This window comes from Amblyraja radiata, chromosome 1 (assembly GCF_010909765.2).
Source record: "Amblyraja radiata isolate CabotCenter1 chromosome 1, sAmbRad1.1.pri, whole genome shotgun sequence".
Taxonomy (NCBI): domain Eukaryota; kingdom Metazoa; phylum Chordata; class Chondrichthyes; order Rajiformes; family Rajidae; genus Amblyraja; species Amblyraja radiata.
In genome coordinates this window covers 33,578,358-33,596,358 of record NC_045956.1, presented here as the reverse complement: position 1 = coordinate 33,596,358, position 18,001 = coordinate 33,578,358, and the positions used below count along the sequence as shown (strand labels likewise).

The following is an 18,001-nucleotide window of genomic DNA, read 5'->3' as shown; positions in this document are numbered from 1 at the left end:
CCTGGAGAAAACCCACGTGGTCACGGGGAGAACATTCAAACTCCATACAGGCAGCACCCATATTCAGGATGAAACCCAGGTCTCTGGCGCTGTGAGGCAGCAACTCTACTGCTGCGCCACCGTGCCGCCCGGTTTATGGAGACCATTGGCCCACAGTCCACTCTGACCATCGATCACCCGTTCACACGAGTAGCTTTGAATTTCCATTAATATTATGCCAGAGCTATCTTTTGTCCTGTTTTAGTCCTTCCGATTTGCATCTTAAGTATGCTCCTCAGTCCCCTAAACCCAACCAGGGATACACGATCCCAGCTGCCTACACCTGGCATAAACCTCCTCCTCCTTCCTGACTAGTGCCCTGAAGAGAAATTCCGCCTGTCATCATCATAATCATAACAGTGCTTTATTAGCCAAGTATGTTTTGCAACATACGAGGAATTTGAATTAACATAGTCATACCAATAAAGAACCACAAGACACCCAAATACATTTTTAACACAGACATCCCGCCACAGCGACTCCACATTCCTCACTGTGATGGAAGGCAAAAAAAGTTCAATCTCTTCCCTTCTTTGTTTTCCCAGTGACTCTTACAAACTTCTACAGTTACACCATAGAAAGCATGCTGCTGGCTTGCATCACAGCCTGGTGTAGGAACAGCTCTGCCCAAACACACAAGAAATTGCGGAGAATTGTGGCTAAGTTCATCAGCCATAGGAGCAGAAATAGGCCATTAACTGTATTCCACCATTCAATCATGGTTGATCTATCTTTTCCTCTCAACACCATTTGCCTGCCTTCTCCCCGTAACCCATACAAATCATGACCCTGTCAATTTCTGCTTTAAAAATACCCAATGACTTGGCCACAGTTATCTATCGCAATGAATTCCACAGATTCACCACCCTCTGACTAAAGAAGTTGTAGCCCAGTCCATCGCACAGACCCAACTCCCCACCATTTACTTCATCTCCACTTCACGCTGCCTCGGGAAAGCAGCCGACATAATCAAAGACTTGTCCCTGTCCCACCCCGGTCATTCCTTCTTCTCCCCGCTCCCGTCCGGCAGAAGGTACAGAAGCTTGAAAGCGCGCACCACCAGACTCAGGAACAGCTTCTTCCCCTCTGTTATCAGGCTTCTGAACGGCCCTTCCATAAGATAGGGTACTGTCCGATTTACCTCTACCCCATCGCGGACATTGGACTTTGTCTCTGGAACTGATGCGCTACAATGCTGAGAACTATATTCTGCACTCTGTATCTTCCCCTTTGCTCTACCTATTGTACTGGAGTTTGGCGTGATTGTATTTGTGTATAGTGTTATCAAATCTGATTGGGTAGCATGCACAACAAAGCTTTTCACTGTACCTCAGTACACGGGACAATAATAAGCCTAGTTGGGTAGCTGAGTTCAAACTGAAGAAGGGTTTTGGCCCGAAACATTGCTATTTCCTTCGCTCCATAGATGCTGCTGCACCCGCTGAGTTTCTCCAGCACTTTTGTCTACCTTCGATTTTCCAGCATCTGCAGTTCTTTCTGAAACACAGGTACATGGATAGGACAGGTTTAGATGATTATGGGCCAAATGCAGGCAGATGGGACTTGTGTTGATGGGGCATGTTGGTGCCATGGACAAGTTGGACCGAAGAGCCTGTTTCCGTGCTGTATGACTCTATAAGCCTAAAGACTCACTGAGGGAGGGTTTGCAGTGTTAACTAGATGGCTGCTCTCTTGCAGGGATCCCGAAACTGATCACTGCGGACATGATCAAGGAGGGAGCGGTGGTAATCGATGTCGGCATCAACCGTGTCCGTGATCCAGCCACCGGCAAGACCAAACTGGTGGGAGACGCTGACTTCAAAGGTAATCTAACAAACTGAGCCGGATATGAACCTGATATGCAGGAAATGGAGGGCATTGAGGGAGATAAGAGTTGGTCTTGGCATTATGTGTAAGAAGCAACTGCAGATGCTTTTTTATACTGAAAATAGACACAAAATGCTGGAGTAACTCAGCGGGTCAGGCAGCATTTGTGGAGAACATGGACACAGAGTGCTGGAGTAACTCAGCAGGTCAGGCAGCATCTGTGGAGAAAAGGAATAGGTGACGTTTCGGGTGGGAATCCTTCATCAGACTGATGGAGTAGGGAACTGGGGAGAATGCTGGAAAGGAGAGGTCGTCTATTCCTCTCCGGAGAAGAGTTACTCCAGCTTTTTGTGTCTACTTTGGTTTTGGCCTCATGTTTGGCACAGACATTGTGGGCCGAATGTGCCTGTTCCTGTGCTGTACTGTTCTATGTTCTACACAGGAGATCACACATGCTGGGAGGGAATCGATCCCATCAAATATCAGCATGGTTGTCCATGTGTGAATCAACAGGAGACGAGTGACTTTTTTTAATGAATGTTTCTCCACAGTTCTTAAGATTTAAGAGAGTTAGATAGAGCTCTAGGGGCTAGTGGAATCAAGGGATATGGGGAGAAGGCAGGCACGGGTTATTGATTGGGGACGATCAGCCATGATCACAATGAATGGCGGTGCTGGCTCGAAGGGCCGAATGGCCTCCTCCTGCACCTATTTTCTATGTTTCTTTCTGTGGGGCAAATCAGGACAGCTGAGGAAACCCACACAAATGAGCAAAAAGGCATTGGTGTCTTAAAGTGCATTAAGGTGGATAAATCCCCTGGGCTTGACCAAGTGCGTGGTCAGTCCTTTTGGGAAACTAGGGAAGGAATTACGGAGGTCCTTGTGGCACGGTGGCGCAATGGGTCGAGCCACTGCTCCACGGCGCCAGGGACCTGGGTTCCATCCTGACATCTTTGTGCAGTTTGCACGTTTCCCCAGTGCCGGCGTGGGTTTCCTCCAGGTGCCTTCCACATCCCAAAGACGTGCAGGTGCGTAGGTTCATTGCCCTCAGTGTGTGGGTGAGGGGCAGAATCGAAGGGGATTTGACAAGGATGTGGCAAGAGTAAAAGGTAACATTAGTATAAATGGGTCAGCACAGGCTTGGTGGGCCGAAGGGTCTCTTTCTGTGATGTACGACTTGAACTTGGTTTGTAAGTTAATTGGCTTTGGTAAGATAGTAAGTTGTCCCTGGTTGTCCCTGTGGGATAGTGCTAGTGTATGGGTTGATTACTGGTCCGCATGGACTCGATGGGCCGAAGGGCCTGTTTCCACGCCGTATCTCTAAAGTCTAATGAAAACTCCAATTCTAACTCTGTGTTAAGTGTTGTACTTTGGGCCTGTCTAATGGGCCTGTCCCACTTAGGTGACTGCAGGAGACTATGCGGTCGCCACATGGTCGCCACATGTTCGCGGGTGGTTGCCGGGGAGTCGCCTTCATGGTCGTGAGGAGTTCCCGCATTCTGGGAACTAGTCGTGCCCTCATTATGGTCGCTGTGAAGTTTTCAACATATTGAAATATTAGCAGCGACCAGAATGAAGCCGCCATGGAGAGTAGCGAGAATTCTCGTGCCGTAGGTGGGTCGCCAGGAGGTCCTAATGGCTCTCGTAGTAGCCGGTGCTGACCGGTGAATCTCATTGGCTCATTGGGGAAAAAAAACCTAAGCAGAACCAAGGATAACCGACCGGTAATGTTAATGTCCGCCGAGCTTCACAGCCGTGTATCTCTGTCTTCTTAAAAGTTGTCTCCACTCCTTCTCCCCCCCCTCTTTTAAAGGACTTCTCGTACACTGTGCTTTCACCGTCTTAATTACAGCGTCAACCTTCCTGTTCATCACGGTGTGTGTCTGTATCACCTTGGCTTTGCACCGTGTGAATTTCACTCAGACAGCGCTCCCCCCGCTTGCCTTGTCCCCCGCCTGCATAACGGGCTGGTGAAGGAAGCGATGTGTGTGTGTGTGTTCCACTCTGACAGTCACCTGAAAAATCGCTTAAGTGGGACAGGCCCATAACATGGGCAGGACCTACACAGTGAATGGCAGGGCTCTGGGGAGTGTTGTAGAGCAGAGGGATCTAGGAGTGCAGGTACCTGCACAAGTGGCCCCACTGGTTTGGATTCTGTTTATTATTATTGTTAGACAGTAGACTGGATGTGAAGAAGCTGTTTGGCACATTGCCCTTCATCAGTCAGAGCATTGAGTTCAGGACGGAGCATCATTTTGCAGGACGTTGGTGAGGTTGCATTTGGAGTATCATTGTTCAATTTCGGTCACTCTGCAGTGGGAAGGATGTCATTCAGCTGGAGAGGGTGCAGAGAAGATTTATGGGGTTGTTGCCAGGACTAGAGGGCCTGAGCTACAGGGAGAGGTTGAGTAGGCTGGGACTCTATTCCTTGGAGCGCAGGAGGGCGAGGGGTGATCTTATAGAGGCGTACAACATCATGAGGGGAATCAATAGGGTGAATACAGGGTTTTTTACCCAGAGTGGGGGGGGAGTCAAGAACCATAGGTTAAATGTGAGGTGGGAAAGATTTAATAGGATCCTGAGGGCCAACTTCTTCGCACAGAGGGTGGTGGGTGTATGGAACGAGCTGCTATGGAGGTGGTTGAGGCAGGGACTATAACAACATTTAAAAGATACTTGGAAAGGTACATAGATTGGAATGGTTTAGAGGGGTATGGGGCAAATGCAGGCAGATGGGACAAGTGCAGATGGGGCATCTTGACCAAAACACACATTGTGCTGGAGTAACTCAATGTGTCAGGCAGCATCTCTGGCGAAAAAGGAATAGGTGACGTTTCGGGTTGGGATCCTGTTCAGAATTAGGTTTGAAGAAGGGTCCCAACCCAAAACATCATCCATCCATTTTAGTCAACAGTCAATAGTGCTTTTTATTGTCACATATGTTAATTGTTAACACTGTGAAATTCTTTGCCTTACAAACAATCCAGTAGAGTATCACCATTTAGCAAGTGTACAGTAATAATCTACTGAGGTCCATGCAGGAGGTGCCATGTTCAAAGTCCACACTCTGGTTCTTACAAGCAGTGCTTGTTCTAGGTGAGCCCCAGGTTGTTGTGGGCCTCCGTCTTTGGACGCCACGTCCCTCTCCTCATCCGTCCACCTTTGTTTCCCGGGGTTCCTCCCGCAGCCGACCTGGAGGGTGCGTTAGACCAGAGCCCGGCTCGCTCTCCTCGCCCGGACACTGCTGGGTCTGGTCTCTGGTGGATGAGCAGTGGGCTGGCTCAGTGACTTCCACCTGCAGCCCGCCATCAGTCCAGTCTTCCGTTCTAACGCGGGGGGCCCGGCTCCGCTAAAGCTGCCACCCGCTGCACCTTCAGTGAGATCACGGGGACCGGATCGACGAGTCCCTCGGTGGCTCCCCCCTGAAGCCGTGTCTCCCACCCTGAGCAGCTATGATCTCCCACCCTGAGTCCAGCTGTGTCTCCCACCCTGAGTCCAGCTGTGTCTCCCACCCTGAGTCCAGCTGTGTCTCCCACCCGGAGTCCAGCCATGATCTCCCACCCTGTCCAGCTGTGTCTCCCACCCGGAGTCCAGCCATGATCTCCCACCCTGAGTCCAGCCATGATCTCCCACCCTGAGTCCAGCTGTGTCTCCCACCCTGAGTCCAGCTGTGTCTCCCACCCTGAGTCCAGCCATGATCTCCCACCCTGAGCAGCCATGATCTCCCACCCTGAGTCCAGCCGTGTCTCCCACCCTGAGTCCAGCTGTGTCTCCCACCCTGAGTCCAGCTGTGTCTCCCACCCTGAGTCCAGCTGTGTCTCCCACCCTGAGTCCAGCTGTGTCTCCCACCCTGAGTCCAGCTACTCAAGGGCCCACAGCATCCTGGGAGCATCGCTGAGTTACTCCAGCACTTTGTTTCTATCTTTGGTAGAAACCAGCATCTGCAGTTCCTTGTTTCTACATCTTGATACATTGGGCACCTTGGTCTGCATGGGCCAGTTGGGCCGAAGGGCCTGATTTCCTGCTCTCAATGACTCGTCCAGTTTACCACAGCCATCAACAGCTCAGGTAGGACGTGGGAAGCTGGGACCTGCATTAGCCCCGTGCATTCCTGCACTCTGTCTGAACTCTGGGGACTGATCCAACCACTTCCAAACCAGGTTTGTTTTTCTGAACTTTGCGGAATGTTTAACCGAACCTTTCATTAAAAGACAAACTTGTCTCCATCTCTCTCCCTGTGAGCACCCACTGCGATACATTCCATTCTACTGGCTTTTAACCTCTCATGCTTCCTCCTCTCCTTATGATGCACTAGGCTGCCATTCGGCCCATCGTGAGTGATCTTCTATGGACTGTGTCTGTAGTTACACTACAGACTTCAGTTTTGCACTATTATGGTTACCTGACATTATTTAGGTTATTAATTTATTGTATTCTTGTTTATTGTATATTTAACTGTGTGTTATTGTATTAATAGGGCAGTTAAACTGCTACAAGTAAGAATTTCATTCTTCCAATGTCAGTACGAATGAAATTTGACATAACACATAACACAGGGACAGGCCCTTCGGCCCACAATGTCTGTGCTGAACATGATGCCCAGTTAAACTAATCTCCTCTGCCTGCACATGATCCACATCCCTCCATTCCCTGCATATCCTATTGCCTGTAAGTCTCCTAAACACCACTATCGTATCTGCCTCCACCACCACCCCCAGCGGTACGTTCCAGGCACCCGCATCCTCTGTGTAAAATAACTTGCCCCACACATCTCCTTTAAATTCTCCCCCTCTCACGATGCTATGCCCTCTGGGAAGCGCTGGGGAAATGGTTCTGACTGTCTATCCTTGACTGAGACTCTTGACTTTGACCCCCTTCAGACCAATGATCCCACGTGAGACATCGTCAGCTGCCGCCTCACACATTGTGCCGGAGCTCGGGTGCTGATAGAATTGCAACAAACGTTCCCGGCTGATTAAATATTACTTGTATGTATATGCTCTACATCGGTGAGACCAAGCGCAGGCTTGGCGATCGCTTCGCCCAACACCTCCGCTCGGTTCGCAATAACCAACCTGATCTCCCGGTGGCTCAGCACTTCAACTCCCCCTCCCATTCCAAATCCGATCTTTCTGTCCTGGGCCTCCTCCATGGCCAGAGTGAGTCCCACCGCAAATTGGAGGAGCAGCACCTCATATTTCGCTTGGGCAGTTTACACTCCAGCGGTATGAACATTGACCTCCAATTTCAGGTAGTCCTTGCTTTCTCCCTCCTTCCCCTCCCCTCCCCAGCTCTCCCACAAGCCCACTGTCTCCGCCTCTTCCTTTCTTTTTCCCGCCCCCACCCCCACATCAGTCTGAAGAAGGTTCTCGACCCAAAACGTCACCTATTCCTTCTCTCCATAGACGATGCCCCACCCGCTGAGTTACTCCAGCTTTTTTGTCCACCTTCGATTTTTCCAGCATCTGCAGTTCTTTCTTAAACACTTGTATACATCTGGTGCCTTACCAACCCCAAGCGACTTTGTGAAGTTAACAGGAGCACATGCCCCAGTCAGTATCAATGATGCCACAGTGGAAATGGTTGAGAATTTCAAATACCTTGGTGCTAATATTACCAATGATCTGTCATGGACCAACCACATTGATGCAACAGCCAGGGACCCACACCAACGCCTCGATTTCCTGACAAGACTGAGGACATTCACCATGTCTCCAATGACCCTTGCAAACTTCTACAGATGCACCATAGAAAGCATACTGTTGTGTTGCATCACAGCCTGGTTTGGGAACAGCTCTGCCCAAAACTGTTAGAAATTGCAGAGAGTTGTGGACGTAGCCCAGTCCATCACACAGACCAGACTCCCCACCACTGGATCCATCTACACTTCACGCTGCCTCGGGAAAGCAGCCGACATAATCAAAGACTTGTCCCTGTCCCACCCCGGTCATTCCTTCTTCACCCCGCTCCCGTTCGGCAGAAGGTACAGAAGCTTGAAAGCGCGCACCATCAGACTCAGGAACAGCTTCTTCCCCTCTGTTATCAGGCTTCTGAACGGTCCTTCCATAAGATAGGGTACTGTCCGATTTACCTCTACCCCATTGCGGACATTGGACATTGTCTCTGGAACTGATGCGCTACAATGCTGAGAACTATATTCTGCACTCTGTATCTTCCCCTTTGCTCTACCTATTGTAGCAACGTTACAGAATTTTGAGATTTTAAAAATCAAGTCTGCAATTTATCCCATCAGATAAAGCATAAAAAGAAGTTTAATTTGACACCTAATTCACTTTCATATCTTCAGTATTAAAAAAGTTATGGCCATTTTCATGCTCGGAAATTAGCATCTTGTTCCCTATTGCTTTTCCATTGACTTAACACAAAAGCTGTGATCGAGGACAATCAAAAGCCCCTAACTTTCTTAAAAATCAAGAGAACTGAATGAAAATTTCAGTTATTATAGATTGAAGCATTCTGAAACAAGTATAAAACATCTTACTTGGATGACCTGAAATTAAAGCATATAATTAGTTAATTACCTAATTGTAGTTAATCACAAAATTGACCGTGGTGACGGAAATAGTAATAAACACCCAAACTGCATTGAAAATTCCAAAATGTGATATTGTCAAGATCAGAACTTTATATGCTGTAAATCCGTAACAGATAGGTAAATAAATTACAATTTCTAGCAATAGACCAAGTCTTTATGGAGAAGATCAGTTGCTAGCTGGTACATTGGCATATCATAGTCAGTAGCATCATCATACTCCTCAGATTGTAACCAATAAGCAACTCTATACACCTTGTTTTTCCTCAACTTTTCAATTTTGGCATTGTAAACTGCAAGTTTTTGCTCTTCAAACCACACATGACATGCCTTTCTGCCCACTACTTTCCCATTAAGAATGTCCTGTAGATTCCATTTCTTAAGAAAAGGATATTTTTTTTAAATAGCCTAAGTATCCAAATAACAAACTAATCCCATTCACACAAGAATTCACAATATAGCATGATTTTAAAATCTCACTGTCATGAATTTATATGCCAGATGGAAGGAATGTTTAATTCCCATAAATTAATCTAGAAACATCCACAATATAATTAAAATTATTATTTTTTTGCACAATACATGGGACTAAAACTGATATTTAGTATAAAAATATTGACCATGGGTAGACAATAACACAAAATATAGACGATTTAGATGCTCTTATGACATGATTGTCCAAAAAAGAGCATTTAAATCATCTTGCGAGTGGGGTTTTCTGGATGCGATCGATTGGAACGTCGCATTTGCGGTGAATTTGAACCCCATATCGGCAAGAAAAACACTGCCGGTTCGTATGGAGCCCAAATCCCATTTTCGCATCGTAAAATTTGATTAAAGCCATCCCGAAAAACAAGATTGTATGTAAAATAGACGACTTACATTTTGTTTTGTCCCGTTCATGCGATCCGTCACGTTGTAGGCGTTGAGGGCGTTAGAAGTCGCATTTTAATTTAATGTAATTATTAAATTGTCTCGCGATTAAATAAATTAAAAAATCGAGAACGGAAGGCCGATCGATTGTTCTTCAGCAGCTAGCAGCCCGAGGAAGTCCGCCTCCGATAAGCAGGAGCAAACGGCATTTTAATCCTGCCCCCCCCCCCCTCAAAGGCGCCAAAGTCGCGCACATGGCCAGTGGCAGAACTGCAGCGCCGCTAAAGGTAAGTTTTGTAACATCGCTACCTATTGTACTGGAGTTTGGCGTGATTCACAATATACTGGACTACCACGTTCGATGAGTTGTTCGTTGTATGTGCGGAAACTGTATTGAGAGGGAGTTTGCTGCAAAAATGATTCTATTGATGTATATGTATATTATTGTCTGTTCTGCATGCAAAACAAAACTTTTCACTGTACACATGACAATAATAAACCTGAACCATTGACAGCCTTTGCTGCTCCCTTATCTTGAAATACTAAAGATGTTTTATATTAAGTCTGAAGAAGGGTCCCGACCCACCTATCCATGTTCTCCAGAGATGCTGCCTAAGCCGCTGAGTTACTCCAGCTCTCTGTGTACATGTTCTCCAGAGATGCTGCCTGACCCGCTGAGGTACTCCAGCACTCTGTGTCCATGTTCTCCAGAGGTCTTTAAAATGATGAGAGGGATAGACAGAGTTGACGTGGATAAGCTTTTCCCACTGAGAGTAGGGAAGATTCAAACAAGGGGACATGACTTGAGAATTAAGGGACAGAAGTTTAGGGGTAACATGAGGGGGAACTTCTTTACTCAGAGAGTGGTGGCTGTGTAGAATGAGCTTCCAGTGAAGGTGGTGGAGGCAGGTTCGTTTTTATCATTTAAAAATAAATTGGATAGTTATATGGACGGAAAAGGAATGGAGGGTTATGGTCTGAGTGCAGGTATATGGGACTAGGGGAGAATACGTGTTCGGCACGGACTAGAAGGGTCGAGATGGCCTGTTTCCGTGCTGTAATTGTTATATGGTTATATGCTGCCTGACCCGCTGAGTTACTCCAGCACTCTGTGTCCATGTTCTCCAGAGATGCTGCCTGACCCGCTGAGTTACTCCAACACACTGTGTCCATGTTCTCCAGAGATGCTGCTTGGCCCGCTGAGTTACTCCAGCACTCTGTGTCCCTTTGTGTATTAAGCAGCATCCGCATGTCCTTGTTTCCACTAAAGCTGTTGTGTTCTCCTTGCAGAGATCAAGAAGAAGGCCAGCTACCTGACACCGGTCCCTGGCGGAGTGGGTCCCATGACTGTCGCCATGCTAATGAAAAACACACTGATGGTGACCAAGAAGTTTGTAGCCTACTGAAGACTGGGCCATGACACTGACTGACCACTTCACCTCCAGGGCTCTTGAAGTTATTATAGAAAATATATCTCTTTTAACAATATTTATTTATATTTTGCTGGAAGCCATTAACGTGTACGATGTATATGCTGTAGATGCAGGAACTGCAGATGCTATTTTACAAAACTAAAGACAGATTGCTGGAGTAACTCAGCAGGTCAGGCAGCAGCTCTGGAGAATAGGAATGGGTGGCTTGTGTAGGAAGGAACTACAGATGCTGATTGACACCGAAGATAGACACACAATGCTGGAGCAACTCAGCGGGACAGGCAACTTCTCTGGAGAAAAGGAAGGGGTGACGTTTCGGGTCGAGAGTCGAAACCCTTCCTCAGACTGATTGGGTTGTGGGGGGGGGGGGGAGAAAGCTGGAAGGGAGGTTTTTGTTTGTGTTGTGTTCTGGGCTTGCAGCGATGTACTGGCCGTCCCCCCCACTCATCCCCGCCCGCCCCCCCCACACCCAACTCCTGCCGCATGGTTGGAGCCGCTCTCTATCTCTCCCTTTCGTTCTCTCTCCCCCTCCCTCTCAATCTATCTCTCTATCTCTATCTCTCTCTCCCTTTCTCTCTCTCGCTCTCTCTCTCTCTCTCTCTCTCTCTCCCCCCTTTCCCTCCATCCCTCTCTCTCTCCCGCTCAATCTATATATCTCTCTCTCTCACTCTCCCTTTCAATTTCAATTCAATTTTCAATTAAAAAACTTTATTGGCATGATAAAAAAAACATTGTTATATTGCCAAAGTATAAAACATGACATACATGTTTAAAATGCATAAGTATAAATACAAGGATACGGTGCATGGATAGATATGTCCCTGTACATAAACTCGCAATAGGCCTATAGCCCTTTATTGATTGCTACACGTTCTTGCAGCTGTAAGCAGTACAACACAATAGCAAGTTTAGCAATTCAATATTAATTTCTTAGTTAGTTAATGTCAATTAGTGTGTGCGTACATATGTGCATGTTAGTCATTCACCGTCTCTCAGGTTATGGCATGCTGTTACGTATTGTGCACCAAGATGTGCCGTATTTCCTTCGCCAAGGATTATTCTTAGTTTTGATGTTTCATCTAGTTCTTTAAAATCAGGGGTTGCCACACTGAGTTTGTCAAAGTATGCTTTCCTTGTTTTGTCAATTTTTTTGCATTTAAGGAGGAAGTGCACCTCTGTTTCAACCTCATCTGTCAAACAGTGGCCGCATATTCTGTTTTTCTTGGTTGCCAGAATCTCTTCTGTCTTCCTTTTTCAACTGCCAAATAGTGGTCACTTAACCTGTATTTGGTGAGGGTCTGTCTCTGCTTTATGTCTCTAACAGTTGAGAGATAGTCTGCCAATTTATAGTCTCTTTTTAGGGAACGGTAACATTCTAATTTGCTATGGCTTTTGGTTTCTTTATCCCAATGTTCCAAATACATTTCTTTACATTGTTTGATAATTTGGTTCACTCTAACTGGTGATTGGGGGTCAGTATTGATCTGAGGCCGGTCAGGGTTTAACTGGATAGGGTTTAACTGAATTGGGGTAGTTAGTCTCAGTACCAACTGACACAGGGAACTCTTTTCTGGGTTCCCCTCTTGTGTTTGAAGGGCTTTAAACTGGAGGGTATCTGGGGGGCTAGATTTAAGGTGATTCCAAAAATTTAGTGCTCTTTTCTGGATATTTATTATCAGTGGGTATCTGCCTAGTTTCGCCTTACGTGCGTTTGTTGGTGTTTTCCTTTGGATACGGAGGATGTTCCGACAAATTTCCGCATGCAGGGCCTCCGCTGTATGTTTTTCCGATTTACTATAACTATGGTGACTGAGCGGACCCCATACTTCGCTACCATAAAGCGCAATAGGCTGGATTACACTGTCAAATATTTTAAGCCAGATTTTAATTGGAATTTGGATGTTGTAGAATCTTCTTTTTATTGCATACAGAGCTCTTCGAGCTTTCTCTTTTAGTGCATTCACTGCCATATTGAAGCTCCCTGATGCTGAAATAGTTAGACCAAGGTAAGTATAGCTCATAGTGTGTTCGATAACAGTACCATTGAGAGTAAATTTGTATTTATCTTCCTGACATCTGGGTCTTTTCTGAAAAATCATGATGTTGGTTTTCTTTAGATTTACTGCCAGGGCCCAATTTTGGCAGTACTCATCAAGTAGGTCCTTTCTTTCTCTCTCTCCCTCTCTCTCTCCCTCCCTCTCTATCTCTCTGTCATTATCTCTCTCCCTCTCTCTCTCTCCCTCCCTCTCTATCTCTCTCTATCTCTTTCTTTCTCTCTCTCCCTTTCTTTCTCTCTCTCTCCCCCTCTCCCTCCCTCCCTCTTTCCCTCTCAATCTATATCTCTATCTCCCTTTCTCTCTCTCTCTCCCTCTCTCTCCCTTCCTCTCCATCTCCCTCTACCTCTATCTCTCCCTCTCCCTTTCTCTCTCTCTCCCTTTCCCTTCCTCTCTCTCTAAATCTATCTCTCCCTCTCCCTTTCTCTCTCTCTCCCTCTCTCTCCCTCCCCCTCTCTCTCCCTCTCCATCTATCTATCTATCTATCTCTCCCTCTCCCTTTCTCTCTCACTCTCTCTCCCCCTCTCCCTCCCTCTCTCTCCCTCCCAATCTATCTCTCTCTCTTGCACAAATTGGTTGAATGTGCTGTGATAATAATATTGAGTTGAGGGTTTAAGATGGCCGCACGGATATGCAGGGAGTGAAGGGATGCAGAGGAGATGAATTTAACCTGCCGTTTTGGCACAGACATTGTGGGCTGAAGGGCCTGTTCCTGTGCTGTACTGTCTGTTCTATCTGTGGAGGGAGATGGAGAGATATCATTCTGTCACTCTAGTCCCAGTGGGCATATGTTTCTCCCACCTGCATGGCCCTGTTCCTCTCCCCTCCTCTGTATTCATGTCGAGAGTTCACCCCCGAGACACACCACTCACACCCCTCCTCTCTCCAGCTTTACCTCACTCCTCCTCCTCTCCCCGACGCCCTTTTGTCTCCTATTCACCTCTAGCCCTTGCCACTTACTCCACCCCCTGCCAATCACACCCCTTGTATCAATTAGTTGTCCCGCCCCCACCTCCCTTTTCCAGCCCCCCCTCCCCCGACTGCATCAGTGAAGAAGGGTCCCAACCCAAAACATAATCTGTCCATTCCTCCCACACATGCTGCCTGAGCTGCTGAGTTCCTCCAGCACTTTGAGTTTTGCTGGTTATAGACAAGAGAATATATAGTATCCTGACTTGGAAAAATATCATCAATTCTTCTTCATCAACGTCTAAATCCTCGAACTCCATCCTCAGTGACTGTGGGAGCGCCACAGTTCATACCACCCACTCAATGGCAATTAGGGATGGATATTAAATTCTGGCCTTTGTTAATCATAAACCTGTACGTTGGATGTGAGCAATTCCATCTCTTCACCACTGTTCTTCATCCATTGTCAAATCATCAATCTTCATCTGATCACAATGGATTAAAGTCATATCAATGCAATGTTAAAAGCAGAGTCTGTCTGAAAGTAATGTTGTACCTGTCTGTGACACACCCTCGTTCACTCAATTATATTTTAGGCCCCATATCTGAGGAAGGATGTGCTGGCGTTGGAGAGGGTCCAGAGGAGGTTTACGAGAATGATCCCAGGAATGAGTGGGTTAACATATGATGCACGTTTGACAGCACTGGGCCTGTACTCGCTGGAGTTTAGAATGTTGAGGGGGGACCTCATTGAAACTCACCGAATAGTGAAAGGCCTGGATACAGTGGATGTGGATAGGATGTTTCCACTAGTGGGAGAGTCCAGGACCAGAGGGCACAGCCTCAGAATAAAAGGACGTATCTTTGGAAAGGAGATGAGGAGGAATTTCTTTAGTCAGAAGGGTGGTGAATCTGTGGAATTCATTGCCACAGACGGCTGTGGAGGCCAGGTCAAGGTGTAGATTGATAGGTTCTTGATCAGTGCGGGTGTCAGGGGTTATGGGGTTAAGAGGGAGAGATAGATCAGCCTTGAGAGTAGACTTGATGGGTCGAATGACCTAATTCTTATCCTAGAACTTATGAATATGATATTGCCTTGCTTGGCTAGCTGATGCCTACATTTACAACACTTCCCAAACATGGCTAAGGAGCTTAATGTTCCAGAGTAGAGGTGCTACAGCTGAGATAGAGGTGGAGGAGGGAGAGAAGGTAGAGTTGTGATTAAGGAGGATGTCACGGCGGTAGCCTGAGATCACGTTACTGAGGGATTGTCCAATGTGGCCATATGGATGTGGCTGAGATATAAAAGGGGAATGCTCACCTTGTAAGGAGTGAACTATAACCTTCCAATTAGTCAATGGGGAACAGAGGTCTACGTACGAAGGGCTCGGTTTAGGTGTATTTTGATACTTTACTTTAGAGATACAGCATTGAAACTGGCCCTTCGGACCACCGAGTCCACGCCGACCAGCAGACCAGCGACAATCTACAGAAGCCAATCAGCCTACTAACCTGTACGGCTTTTGGAATGTGGGAGGAAACTGAAGATCTCGGAGAAAACCCACGCAGTCACTGGGAGAACGTACAATCTCCATACTGACAGCGCCCGTTGTCGGTATCTCTGCTGCTGTGAGGCAGCAACTCTACCGCTGCGCCACCGTGCCGCCCTTGTGATAATGAGGATGTGATCGGGGAAAGGAAGGAGACATACTGTGGTACGGGCAGATGGAACCAAGCCAATCAGGAGGGCAGGAGGGGGATCTGGCGGGCAAGATGGAGGAAGATCCCAAGAGATTCCACGGGTAAATGAAGTGTGAAAGTTCCAAGGGAGAGAACAGATCTCCTGGAGTATCAGCATGGCTGCTATGTTGGATAACTCCCCATGATGTTTAACTGTGGGCAAGACAATGGAAGAAGGGGGGGGCTCTGGGAGAGAAAGGGGAGGGGGGGGGGATGTTAGACGTTACCTCAAATTAGAGAATTGAATGTTCCTGTATTATATATTCAACGTCTCATAGAATTATACAGCGTGGAAACGGGCCCTTCGGCCCAACTTGCCCATATCAGCCAACATGTCCCATCTGCACTAGTCCCACCTGCTCGCATTTGGCCCATATCCCTCGAAACCTGTCCACATGTTTCTTAAACGTTGCAATAGAACCTTCGTCAACGAACTCCTCTGGCAGCTCGTTCCATGCACCCACCACCGTCTGTGAAAGGAGTCCACGTCATGGAGTTTAATTCATATGTGCGTGATGTTGTATTTTGGGTTATCACACCAGGGTAGGACGTTCGCAGTGAAGGTAGGGCCCAGGGCAATGTGGTATGTCAGACATGCACTACTTCCCTGTAAGTTACACCATAGGTGTACGGTGTGGGAAGGAGATAATTGATGGACTAGCCATCACTACTCAGGGCATTCAGGAAATGGGATGGAATATTGCAGATACTGGAGCCCAGAGTAGGGGAATCAAGAACCAGAGGGCATAGGTGAGGAGGGAAAGATTTAATAGGAACCTGAGGGGCATCTTTTTTACACAAAGGGTGGTGGGTGTATGGGATGAGCTGCCAGAGGAGGTAGTTGAGGCAGGGACTATTGCAACATTTAAGAGACATTTGGACAGGACAGGTTTAGAGGGATATAGGTCAAATGTGGTAGGTTGGACTAGTGTGGATGGGGCATGTTTGTAGGTGTGGGCAGGTTGGGCCGAAGGGCCTGTTTCCACACTATCACTCTATGAAATGTTGGATATATAACAGGAATATAGAGGGGAATATATAGGGTAAATGCATAGTCTTTTACCCAGGGTAGGGTAATCAATAACCAGGGGACACAGGTTTAAGGTGAGAGGTGGGGGGGGGGGGGGGGGGGGGGAGATTTAATATGAGCCCGGGGTGTCAACTTTTTCACAGAGGGTGGTGGGTGCACAGAACAAACTGTCAGGGGAGGTAGTGGAGTCAGGTGCAGTAACAAAATTGAAAAGACATTTGGACAGGTACATGGATTAGAGGAATATGGGTCAAATGCGTGCAAATGGGACTAGCCTGGATGGACACCGTGGGTGGGTTACGCCGAAGGGCCTGTTTCCTTGCTGTGTGATTCTTGCATTGTGAGACTGGACAGTACGGGCGACACGGTGGTGCAGCGGTAGAGATGCTGCCTCACAACGCCAGAGACCCAGTTCAATCCTGACGACGGGTGCTGTCTGTGTGGAGTTTGTGCGTTCTCCCTGTGACTGCGTGGGTTTTCTCCGGGTTTCCACACACATCCCAAAGACGTGTGGGTTTGTAGGTTAATTGGCTTCTGTAAATTGTAAATGTCTCTAGTGGATAGGTTAGTGCTAGTGATCATTGGTCGGCAAAGACTTGGTGGGTTGTTTCCACACTGGTTCTCTAAAGTAAACAACTAAACTGCAGTGGCTAAAGGGCCTGTCCCACCAGCATGCGATAGCATGGGTCTAGTGCGACCAAACGTGGTCGCTTGAGGCGTACGGCCTCACGGGGCCGATCTCACTTCGATCGGCGGAGGCGTATGGAGTTGTGCGGGGCTGGTCCCGACATCCTGCACTGCTCCGGCTCCGACATCCGGCCCTGAAAATCCCGCACTGTCCGAAAATCCCACGCGACAACGGCCTGTCGGCCCGTAACCGTATTGAGGCCGTACGCAGCCGCTTCGAGGCCGTACACAGCGTCTTGACGTCGTACGCAGCGTCTTGACCGTACGCAGCGTCTTGACGGCGTACGCCTAGCACGTGGCGTTGCGCGATGATGTCACCGCCCGGCCTGCCGTTGCGTGATGACGTCACCGCCCGACGCCGTGCGCCGTCCAAATTCAGTCTGCCCGCCTCCTGCCCAGCTGATTGGTGAGTATGATGTCGGGACCAGCCCAGCACAACTACACACGCCTCCATGGTTCGAATTGGGACCGGCCCCGCGCGGCTGTACGCCTCAAGCGACCACGTTTGGTCGCGCTAGACGCATGCTATCGCATGCTGGTGGGACAGGCCCTTTAGTTGGATGTATTGTTCGGAGGCGATGGATCACTAGATCCCTGGGCATGAGAATAGCGCATGTCGGAGCACAGGTGATTATCGACAAGAAATACCTTGAACAATGCTGAAAAAAGACAGTACTCAGCGGGTCAGAGAGCATCTCTGGAGAATATAGGTGATATTGGAGGTGATATTTTGAGTCAGTAATTTCTATTTAACGTATTTTGATAGAATAATTGTCTTTGGAAGTTATGATACTGCTTTATAATCTGAAGAACGGTCCCCACCAAAAACGTCACCAATCCATGTTTGCCGGAGATG

The 18,001-nt window shown here is 47.7% G+C and overlaps 1 protein-coding gene across 1 annotated transcript in view; it reads left to right on the top strand.

Moving 5' to 3' along the window:
• LOC116977701 (bifunctional methylenetetrahydrofolate dehydrogenase/cyclohydrolase, mitochondrial-like) overlaps positions 1-10,887 on the top strand; it is a 54,821-nt gene extending 43,934 nt beyond the window's left edge. The window contains exons 10-11 of the mRNA XM_033028425.1: positions 1,738-1,863; positions 10,583-10,887. Of these exons, the coding sequence (XP_032884316.1) occupies positions 1,738-1,863; positions 10,583-10,698 (242 nt within the window). The 3' untranslated portion in view covers positions 10,699-10,887. The remainder of the gene's footprint in view (positions 1-1,737; positions 1,864-10,582) is intronic.
• Positions 10,888-18,001: the final 7,114 nt, after the last annotated feature.